This window comes from Micromesistius poutassou (assembly GCF_964030765.1).
Source record: "Micromesistius poutassou genome assembly, contig: SCAFFOLD_6077, whole genome shotgun sequence".
In the NCBI taxonomy this organism is placed as follows: Eukaryota; Metazoa; Chordata; class Actinopteri; order Gadiformes; family Gadidae; genus Micromesistius; species Micromesistius poutassou.
The window spans coordinates 1,474-12,656 of NW_028178695.1; the positions used below are offsets into that span (position 1 = coordinate 1,474).

The window sequence follows — 11,183 nt, forward strand, 5'->3', positions numbered from 1 at the left end:
TGAGGCATTGAGGGCCTATACCTGCCCTCTTAAAACTAAACGCTGCCTCCTAATGCTGACGGGTCCCAGCTACGTTCTGAGCCGTAAAGTAAACTGGGGTGACCCCACCTCACGTGGGCGGTTTAAAGGGTCCTCACAAGGTAAACGGGGTCAATCCCACACAAGGAAAAGCATGTGACAACATGTCACACAAGTCACCTGGAATAGAGAGAGAGAGAAAACACACACCAGCCCATCAAACCTAATGGGGCTGCAGTGTTTCTGACATCACCTTGTTTGTTTAGGCAAACTTTTGATTTGCTATGAAAGCAGCCCTCACCCACACACATACGCATATTTACATATTATACACATATGTGTACACATATACATCTATATTATACACACACACACACACACACACACACACACACACACACACACATATATGTACATACATGTGTATATATATGTATGTATAAATATAGATATAAATATAGATACAAACATATTTTAAACTCCAGTTATTCTTCAATAATTAACCCATCTCCATAGGACACCATGGTTTTCAAGTTTTCATATACATTACAAAAGTGTATGCATAGCCATGTACACACGCACATCATTTAAATAAGTAGTAGTCAATTATTTACCGACACAGAGTAAAGGTTTGTCTGAACCTGACACATCAAGTCGACCTGACAGGATGAACGGTGGCGTGTCTGTGGGAGACCGCGTGGGACAGGAGGGCGTCCCAACCACTTCAGCGCAGACGTGAATTGACACTGCCCCGCAGTGGCTGTTGTGAAACTCGAACACGATTTTACACGAACGAAAAACGAAAAAGATCGTTTTAAAGATCGAATTTTCCAACTCTTACTATATTGATATTACAGGCATATAATAGAGCACTTAGTCAGAGTTCGATTTTTTTTTTCCATTGTTAGTTTCATAACATACCATTGTTAATATACCGGAAGTTGTGTTTCGCGTACCTGCATCGCGTTCCTTCCTATTGGCCAGACCCAGTGGCCAATAGCAGGCTCGTACCAGCTCAGCTTGCTTCAGTATGTACTTCAGTTCGGTCCAAGTCGTTACGCTTCGGCTAGAAAGGACTTTTCCTCTTCATATTTTAAATAACTTCTGGTTCTACCACATCTCTAGTCTGTGATTCAGTTGCAATGTTTTGCTTTGCAACGGTCGAAGAAGAAGTTATTAAACTGTTGACAACGAGCACGCCGTAGGAGCTACACAGCCGGCTGGTCGGCTGCCCCTTATTGACGCATGGTTATAGGAAACAGGCTTGCTACATCCCGTAAGGAGCCCAAACAAAAATAATTATATCTTACATTATTATGTATAAATAAAAATAATATATATTAAAAGAATGTCTATATAAGTCTATATAAATTACATTAAAATACAGATTTAAAAGTTGTTCTCATTGTGTAATTAGAAAAAAAAAAAACATCCATGGTGCAACAAAAAGTAGTTCCATATTTTTTATTAACAGTTTGCAGAAATGTGAATGTCCAAATATAGTAGATATCAAGTCTTTGACACCTTAAGTGGTTTGTTTGATTAATGGATTGTAAAATGGCTTACTATCGCCTGTGGCATAACTCGAGGGAAACGTCTAAACTGTGCAACTACTGTACGTCAAAAGCCAACCTGCAAAACCATCCAACCAAACCTCTCCACCATTCCCCGCCCCGTCCAGCTAACGCGGTACAACCTGGTAAAACACACAGTGGCGTCTACAACCGACCGCGTGTCTCGCTCGTCACTTCCCGTCTGTCGGCCTAATCCTGCCTCTTCAGGAGCCAGGTGGGGGCCGCCCCCACCCCGCCCCCCGACCCGACGAAGAAGCTCCACCACCAGGGCTTCTCCGCCCGCTGCTCCTGGCGCCGCTCCGCCACCGCCGCCGCCGTGTAGCGTTCAAAGTGGTTGTAGGGGTCGAAGCGCTCGTAGTCGCCCTGCTCTCTGTAGTAGCCGCCGCCCCCTTCCTCCTCCTCCTCCTCCACCCGGTTGTGGACCGTGGCGTTGGGCTCCAGCGCGGTCTTCTTCAGCACGAAGTCCACCCGGCCGGCGCGGAGCATGCCAGCCGGGAGGCGGACCTTCTTGATGGCGCGGGTGTAGCCCGGGGCGGTGGCGGTCAGGATGTGGACCCCGGGGGCCAGCAGGCGCCAGTAGTCCCCCTGCTCAGCTGGGGGGGTTGATGGGGCGGGAGGGGCGGGGGGGAGGGGGGTGAGAGGGTGCTAGGTTACTGTCTGCATTCTAGGGGTTAGCTCAACCAGACCCAACGATACATCCCCACTGCTCACGAAGAATAAATGACTGAATAATGTGTTGCCCTGACAGAGAGAGGGGACCTCAATATTTACATTTAGACGCTTTTATCCAAGGCGACTTACAATAAGTACATTTGTCAGAAGAAAGAGAATAATATATCAGTGTCGGTACAGTAAGGATATTCATAGAACCAAGCGCCAAGCAATACAATCACTAGGTTAACCCATTCCCTGTATGCAACAAAGATAGCTAGGATAAGATGCTACACAATGCTTAGTACTATTTTTAAGTGCAAGGACCTACAACATACAATAAGGTGCTATGACGTACAACATACAATAAGTGCGTACATGAATTGCCACGACGTACAACATACAAAGAGTGTGTACATTAAGTGCCATATATATCTGTGTGCAAGAGGTTTGTGGGAAGGAAGGGGGGGGCGGGGGGGGGGAAGCTACACAGAGTCTAGGTGAACTCTGACCTCAAGGACCTCACCTCACCTTCCAGCAGAACTGGGGATGGAGAACCACAGTGCAGTACCATTCGTCAGTGCTAGGGCTAGTGAGCAGAGCGTTACCTGTGGTGACATCATGCCTCACGCCGCGGACCGACACCTGGGCCCCTTTGATGCCGTGGCCCCCCTCGTCCCTCACCAGGCCTTTGATGCCCCGATGGGCCTGGGGAACACGGCACACACATATCGGTTACCTACCTACCGCTCTGTTACCAACAGGGACCTGGTAGAAGGTGGGTTGGACGTGTGTTTCTGTGGAGCATCTGATGTGCATTATAAAAATGTAAGACACGTTTTTTTGTGTTTTTGTACTGTTTGTATTGTTATTGTGGAATGGGAAAGGTAGCGGTAGCGGTTTGAGCTGATGGATTTGAAGACATGTTTGCAACTACCTCATATAACATACCAGAAACAAATGGTAACGAACAGTATTGTTTGACTGAAGAAAACAACATGAAAAACGTATTCTTACTCCTTCCAAAAAGGACATTAACGCCTCCTGGTTTTCGTGCCAGGCGTTTGCCATGTCTTCCTCAGCAGGGAATTTATCACAGCCCAGATTCACCGCCACCTCATAACAGTTGGTGTGGAGATAGCTGAAGTCCTGCATACCTGGCAAAACCAAGAGCAATCTGTTTCTAATCCAAAGTTATTCTTGAATATTTCCAGCTGTTACTCGAACTGCCGCTACAACTCCATGTTAACATGTTAACAAGTTCAGCAAGACTTCATGCACTTTCACTTCAAACTTGGCTCTGATGGGAAACGTTTACATTTTAAACGATCCAAGAGAGCCCTCTAGTGGCAAGACGTGAACATGCAACCTTTATCGCATATCCTAGTTGTGTCTAACGTGGTTGTTTTCTCTTACTTCCCGCAAAACTGGACACCTGCGCTCCGTTGATGATCCCATTCTTACTGGCGCGGGACGACCCGCACCACACCTGATCATGGCCCATGGTGGCATGAGAATCTGCATACGTTCTCGCGATAATCTTGAACACCTGCAAGAGGGAACCAATGGCTGATCGTGCTGATTATACACCTGCGTTGTAGTTTAATATTAAAGTAGGCCCATGGCCAGGATCTAAGAACCGTCTCCAAAAATGAATTCCAATAACTGCATAATGACCCTGCTATTCACTTCTAAGTAACAGGTTTATTTTATTGTCATTGAAGTATAATATTCTAGTCAAGTGTTATAGGTCTTTAAAAAGATATGCATACACAAAGAATCGGTGCCCGCATTTGACCTCATTTATTTTTATATAAGCCTATATAATATTATATATTATTAACACCTTCAGGGGTGTCGCTAGACATTCTAGAAAGGTAATCTAAAACCAATTAATCACAATCAGAAACATATACACTCACATACAATGGAATCATGCGTTTACACTCACAATCTCACCGTATTTCTTCTCCGTCTCCCATTGGGCGACCCAAAGAACAGAGTTTCCTGTGTTAAGAGTTACCCCATGACCTTTGACCTTTAACCCCTCACCTTCTCGTCCGGCGTGGGGGAGAACAGCTGGTGTTGCTGGGGGTGTTTGGAGAGGTCGTAGGGGTAGGCCACCACCAGGTCCCCGCCGTGGAAGTTCGCCGCCAGCATGAAGGGGATGGACCGCGCCCACTTCATGACCGCGTAGGTCTCCGGGGCAACCTGGAGTCATGGCGACAGGGGTTGACGCGTTTGAGAACATCCAAATGAGCTATTCGGGAAATAATGAGGGATTATGATGTAAAGGGAAATATCTAGACTCACAAATCAGCTTTGGATTCATATCTAAAGGTGGCATGTGAGCTCAAATCTGGCTGAATGATGCATTTCACTTTTTTTTCGCTTCAAATTAGTTTCGACCAATCATGTGGCTGGGGGCGGGATCTGTAGACAATACACAGAATGGGTCTCTACTGGAAACAACTTTTATATTGTGTTTGAATAATAAAGAATATATGGAATAATATATACAGAAGAATATACAGAAGAATATAAGGACATATAAAGACTGTATGACATCTGAACGCACACAAAGATCAGATAAGTGGGAGCGATATCGTAGCTACACATACGTCAGGCATAAAGAGAAGTTAACATTAGCTATGGTGCTAAAGATATAGGAATAAAGTCGGAACATGTCCATGTTATGGAGACACAACCATCTCTAACCTGGTACCTCAACGTAACCGTGGTGCAGTTGCTATGGTTACGGCTAGGGTAAATATTGACAGGGGCCGATCAGCTGAGCAGGTCGGCAAAACCCAGGCAATGAACGATATATACCTTTACTATCCACACACAACTCTTTTTGGTAGAGGTTATGGTTATAGGTATATGGATGATGCACTATACTGTACCTTACCAAACCAGTAAGAGTCTGGTTTGGTAGAGGTTATGGGTATGGGTATATGGATGACGCTCTATACTGTACCTTACCAAACCAGTAAGAGTCTGGTTTGGTAGAGGTTATGGTTATGGGTATATGGATGATGCACTATACTGTACCTTACCAAACCAGTAAAGGTCTGGTTTGGTAGAGGTTATGGTTATGGGTATATGGATGATACACTATACTGTACCTTACCAAACCAGTAAAGGTCTGGTTTGGTAGAGGTTATGGTTATGGGTATATGGATGATGCACTATACTGTACCTTACCAAACCAGTAAAAGTCTGGGATGGCAATGTGGTCGGTCCGATAGGTCCTTAGTCGGCGGCGGCGGTAGGCGATGGAGGCCAGGTCCGGAAAGTTCCGGTTCAGATCGATGCCCTGAGCGTTGGTCCTGCCGACGTTCCTGGCCTCGTACTTCCAGCCCTGAGTCCAGAGTCGGGTCAGAGGTCACGCAATAACCTTCATCGGAATATCAGCTTGAGCTGTCGAGAACGCCAGACGGATTAGACAGCAAATGGAGTCATGTATTTGAAGTATTTGATGATTATTTTGATTTGATGTATTTGTGATGTATGGTGATGGGATAAGTGTGTGAATATCAGTAGGGCGTGCAGAATCAATTTGTCTTCGCTTTGTCCGTATGAAAAAAAACCTGGATTAAACACCTGTATAAAACATCTTCATATTTAACATCTAGATGCAACACCCGTCTACAACATCTGTAAACGACCTGTACATATAACACCTGTACACAACACCTGTAAAGCAAACCTGTACTCAACACCACAGTAAATATAACACCTGTACACAAACACCTTTAACAAACACCTGTACACAAACACCTGTACACCTGCTCCCCCCACCTGCTCCTCGTCCTCGTGGGCGTCCTGCCCCCCCGCCGCCGCCACCTCGTAGCCGTCGGGGTTCATGGAGGGCAGGATGTGGATGCGCGTGGTGTTGATCAGCGTCTGGACCCTGGGGCTGCCCTGCCGGTACTCGTTGCACAGGTCCTGGGCCAGGTAGATGAGCAGCTGGCGGCCCAGGGCCTCGTTGCCGTGCATGTTGCCCACCAGCCTCACCTCCGGCTCCACTGGAGGAGGAGGAGGAGAAGAAGAAGAAGAAGAAGATGATTCAGGATTCAAGATGGGTTTGCCCAAATGCATCGCAGCAAGTGGGATTCTTTGTTTTGGTCCATTTCCACTCGAGGTTTTTCAACAAACAGAAAACGGAAAAGAAATTGAAGATAAAACGTGTATATGAATGATTCGATGGAAAAAAAAACGGGGGATGTTTGGTAGATGGATGTCTGAAAGGTGTCATCTTATTGGACACTGTACTTATGGTCTGTGGATGGATTTGGAGAGAGGGAGAGAGATAGAGATAGAGAGAGAGAGAGAGAGAGAGAGAGACAGGGGGAGCGAGATAGAGGGAGCGAGTGAGAGAGAGAGAGCGAGAGAGAGAGAGAGAGAGGGGGAGCGAGATAGAGGGAGCGAGAGTGAGAGAGAGAGAGAGAGAGGGGGGGGGAGCGAGAATGTGAGCGAGCGAGGGGGAGCGAGATGGATGTAAGAGAGAAAGTCAAAGCGGTAGAGAGATTCACCAAGCGAGAAACAAAGAGGGACACAGAAATTCAAACAAGGTGCGCAAGAGAAAAAGACAAGAGTGAGAGAGAGAGAGAGAGAGAGAGAGCGCGCCGCAAGAGAGCGCCGCGGGAGGAATGTGAGCGACGCGAAGACCAAAGCGACAGAAGGACGTGACCCAAAAAGCGAAAAACCAAAACCCCAGCGTTACTGCAACACTCACGCAGCTCGTGCCGGCCGGGGCGGGAGGAGAACTCGATGGCCAGCAGGTCGCGGCCCTCGAAGCTCCGCCCGATGGAGTAGGTGAGGGCCACGTCGGCGCAGCGCTCGGCCGTCTGGGTCAGCACGGCGGCCAGCTGGGCCTCCGAGTGGTAGCCGAAGCGGATGGAGGAGAAGGAGGGGTCCTCCGCAGGGAGGGGGCCGCCATAGTAGTCGTCTGCCTCCTGCTCCACTGCAGGGGGAGACACACGGAGGTGGTCGGGGGAGGGGGGGGGGGGGGGGGGTCAAAGGTCGTCTGGAGTCAGAGGAAGGCCACTTTTAAACACTTTGTTTTTGGATTTTTTTTTGGGATACACACACGCAGCTGAAAAAGTGAACCACAGAAACAGACAACACAAAATAAACAACTCACACAGCGCGCTCTACTTCACAGGTTTCTAAGGACGTTTTTTTTTAACTGTAGGCAAATGTTAAGCAGCAAATAAAAAGTCAACCAGGTATCCTGCAGTTCCCTTCAGTGCTGTTATGTAGCCAAGGAAAGGCGGTCATATCTGTTTACATTTTTCTGCTTTCCCTGAAATCTCATGAGGAATTTTCTCCACAAGAGGAAGGCCACTTTTAACCGTTTGGACGTGGACTAGGCCATTTCGGGCGTTGGTTCTCTTCGATCGTTTACTTGACTATGAGATGAGACCATGAGCCCCCAGAGCGACGAGCCCCAACGCAACGCGTCTACTTTAAAATCCTTTCCAAACATCTAGTCTTCTCTGTGGCTTCTCTGTGTCTTGGTGTTATTGTAACCTCCATCAGTGGAAAAGAAGGGAAACATTTTAATGTCACGTGGTCCAGTAATACAGAACAGAAATTAATTATGAAATGGGACTGGACTGGATATCGTTTCCAGACGCCTGAACCAAACAACACGGAAGCGAATTTCTTCCATGTGGCACTCATGCGGCAAAGCGTTTGCCAAATTGGACGAGGAATTCGTCCCTATCCCGTATTTGGTTCAGGCCAGATTGTAATCACGCGACGCCAATGTTCAAACGACTTAAACGGTGAATCACTGCAGCTCAACAGTTCTTTTTCCATCGTCAAGAAGGCGGCCAGCTGCTGTGAAGGTGTTCTCGGTGTGAGCCAGCAGAATGCCCTTCGAGGGTCTGGTTCCTGAGAGCTAAACGTTCTGCTTTAAATGATTCACGCACCGCCCTGAAGAGCCCTCGCATCGGAGGGACGGTCCGAGCATGACTGCTATCTAGGTCAACCGACTAGACCAGGCCTGGAAGGGAGCGGGGGAAATATTCACGTTTCAAAACAAATCAAGTGAGTTTATTTTGGAGAGGGGGAGGGAGGGAGAGAGAGGGAGGGAGGAGGGAGAGAGGGAGGGAGGGAGAGAGAGAGGGAGGGAGGAGGGAGAGAGGAGAGAGAGGGAGGGAGGAGGGAGAGAGAGGGAGGGAGGAGGGAGAGTCAGAGAGAGAGGGAGATAGAGAAAGAGGGAGAGAATAAGAGAGAGGCAAGGAGGGGGAGAGAGAAAGAGCGAGAGAGAGAGGGTGAAAGAGGGAGCAAGGGAGAGAGAGAGAGGGGGGGAGTGAGGGAAAGAGAGAGAGCCTTCGACTCATGTTTCCTCTGAGATGTGCCACACACACAAGTTTGCTGGCCAGACGGGGCTACTAATCCTGCATACTGTATTGTATAGCTGTACTCAATTATACATGGGCTTGTATGCGTGCGTGTGTGTTTATTCATTTGAAAATTAGATGCCAAAAGAATCCAGACTTCCAGAGCACACCAAAGTATTATTTAAGGGTTTTGAAAGCAGCTTTCAGGACCTTAATATTATTAACACTATGATGATGGCCCCTGTTGTCATGGTAACCCATTGACAAGAGTTCAAAAAGGGTTTAAAGGTGCCATGCAGGGTCCAAAATAAAAAAAAAAACTGTATTTCTACCTGACAGAGTGTCCAAATCCAACAATCGTTTCACTACATAAACCCTGTTGAACGTTTACATTGCCAAAGGCTCCAATGAACCTATCCGCCATTGTCACGTGACGGACGTCCATTTTGCCTCCTCCTCCTCCTCCTCCTCCTGCTCCTCCTGCTCCTCCTGCTCCTCCTCACCTCGAAGGCCCTCCAGCGGGTCGTAGCAGCCCTCCTCCTCGCTGACGAAGTACCGCTCACAGTCCAGGAAGTAGGGCCACGCCATGGCGATGGCGTCGAAGGCCGCGGCGCAGCGTCGCCGCACCGTCTCGCAGGCGTGGCGGCACGGCTGCAGCGGCTGGTCGTGCTCGCAGCGTGGCGTCACCACCGAGCAGCCCAGCATGCGCACGTCCGGGCTGCATTGGCCGCCGCCGCCGCCGCCACCGCCACCGCCGCCGCCGCCGCCGCCGCTACTAAGCAGCGTCTCCATGACGCTCATCAGGAGGTACTCCGTGCCGAGCTCCACCTCCTCGCGGGACTTGTGGCCCAGGGCGTTGGGGAACAGCGTCTCGGTGTAGGGCATGTCGTCGCAGTAGGACAGGCGGATCTCCGTGCATCTGGCTGCCATTGGGACATTTTTTTTAATTTGAGAATTTCGTTTTTGAACCGCCACATATACGCGACCGCCGTGTGTAGTCCGTGACACATTTCCACAAACAAAATGAACCTCAAAATGTCTCATGGTTTCATGGTTTAGACACGGCGATCGTATGGGTAGTAGTAGTAGCTAAATTAGGTGTGAGTGTTAAGCAGCATATGGAACTTATGTGCAAATGGAAGCCATCTGCTTCCGCTACTGCAGGATGCACATGAGATTGGCCGGGGATCTTGAAATATTCATTTACAACGTCCCCTAAATCTTTCCGCCCATTGTAACATCTTCAATCAAGTACCAAAGAGTTAGATTATCGCTGAAAATTAGGTTTTGAATATTTAATCGAAAGCCATTGATCATCTAAAAATACCCCCGTTGGTGTCCTGTGGCGCTGGCCTGGACTCCATTATGTCTGTGACTTGTGATCTCTTTCTAATGGTTAGGAAGAGCATGGCCTGGATCTGAGGTCACATTAAAGACACTCCACAGCTACACATATGGGATCATTTAGACTCTAAATAGTACGAGTTTTCTAGTAATCAAGCTACCAGCAAAAAAACAGACTTAAGTCAGTGTATTTAGTCTGTCACCAACAAGTTCGTCTTCTAAGGCTAGATGATTTAAAGACAAAATACTATCATAGGCCAATTAAAAACGAAATCCAATATGAGCTCTACTGAATGGACAACTTAACAATTATCAGTTAAATATATCTGAATGATTGGTAAAAGCCACTTCTTTTATTCCTCCAAAGGGGTGACTTAAAATACTCACGTCTTGGACCAACCGGAGACCTGCATCTCCCTGCAGACAAATCAAGATGGTGGTGAATTACTGGGACCGACCGCTAGAAGGCGGAGTTGTGCTTCCAGTTGCGGCCATAGAGCCTTTACTTATCAACCTGATGTTGCGCAAACATTCTAGTAAATTCCTGAATATTATATCCTCAATATTAACCATGAAGGGTTTGGATTATTTACATTTCTTTATTGAAATGTAACATCTAATTTCATTGATCTTACTAGGATTGGGCAGAATTACTAAGTTCAAAACTTTGACAAGTTTAAAACAAGTTTTAAAATGAGGTTTCGCATTTAGTATCTTAAATCAATCTAACAATTTGAAGATATTCGTCTAGCTGAACGTAACAGTCGAATGGAGTCTACACAGATGTAAAGTAAAAATCGTGCTAAAAAGTTTCTGCATGTGCAGAACAACAGACACTGCTACTTGTGCATTTGTGAAACTGTTAAAACATATGATTTTTTTTACCTAAAAGATAATCTTCGTATTCACATCGGTGTTGTGGGTAGCAGGAGGCGAGTGTGAGCGCTCCGAGCAGAATCAACACGATCTGCTTTCTGCTCCGCGTCTCTGAATCCATTTTGAGGTGGCACCTTCACGCGCGCCCAACAAACTGCCTCGCATCTGTAAGACAGCAGAGAGAGAGAGAGAGAGAGAGGAGAGAGAGAGAGAGAGAGAGAGAGAGAGAGAGAGAGAGAGAGAGAGAGAGAGAGAGAGAGAGAGAGAGAGAGAGAGAGAGAGAGAGAGAGAGGAGGAGGAGGGAGAGGAGGAGAGAGAGAGAGGAGAGAGAGAGAGAGAGAGAGAGAAGAGAGAGAGAGAGAGA

General features: G+C 47.4%; 1 protein-coding gene across 1 annotated transcript; it reads right to left on the reverse strand.

Annotated features, from left to right (window-relative positions):
- Positions 1 to 1,515: 1,515 nt before the first annotated feature.
- On the reverse strand, positions 1,516 to 10,964 carry LOC311373482 (carboxypeptidase Z-like). The gene is made up of 11 exons (XM_084490244.1): positions 10,829 to 10,964; positions 10,331 to 10,360; positions 9,103 to 9,522; positions 6,985 to 7,212; positions 6,048 to 6,274; positions 5,446 to 5,607; positions 4,296 to 4,454; positions 3,660 to 3,792; positions 3,261 to 3,400; positions 2,852 to 2,951; positions 1,516 to 2,185 (listed from the first exon to the last, which is right to left on the reverse strand). Exons 1-11 carry the CDS (start codon positions 10,938 to 10,940, stop codon positions 1,782 to 1,784), a joined length of 2,115 nt encoding a protein of 704 aa, XP_084346370.1. The 5' UTR covers positions 10,941 to 10,964; the 3' UTR covers positions 1,516 to 1,781.
- Positions 10,965 to 11,183: the final 219 nt, after the last annotated feature.

Bases quoted from the DNA above. Each gene is read 5' to 3' on its own strand.
- LOC311373482 (XM_084490244.1), bottom strand. From the start codon at position 10,940: ATGGATTCAGAGACGCGGAGCAGAAAGCAGATCGTGTTGATTCTGCTC. The intron at 5,608-6,047 runs GTGGGGGGAGCA...CTCTGGACTCAG, and splicing joins CCCACGAGGACGAGGAGCAG to GGCTGGAAGTACGAGGCCAG. The intron at 4,455-5,445 runs GTACAGTATAGT...CCATGACTCCAG, and splicing joins ACTTTTACTGGTTTGGTAAG to GTTGCCCCGGAGACCTACGC.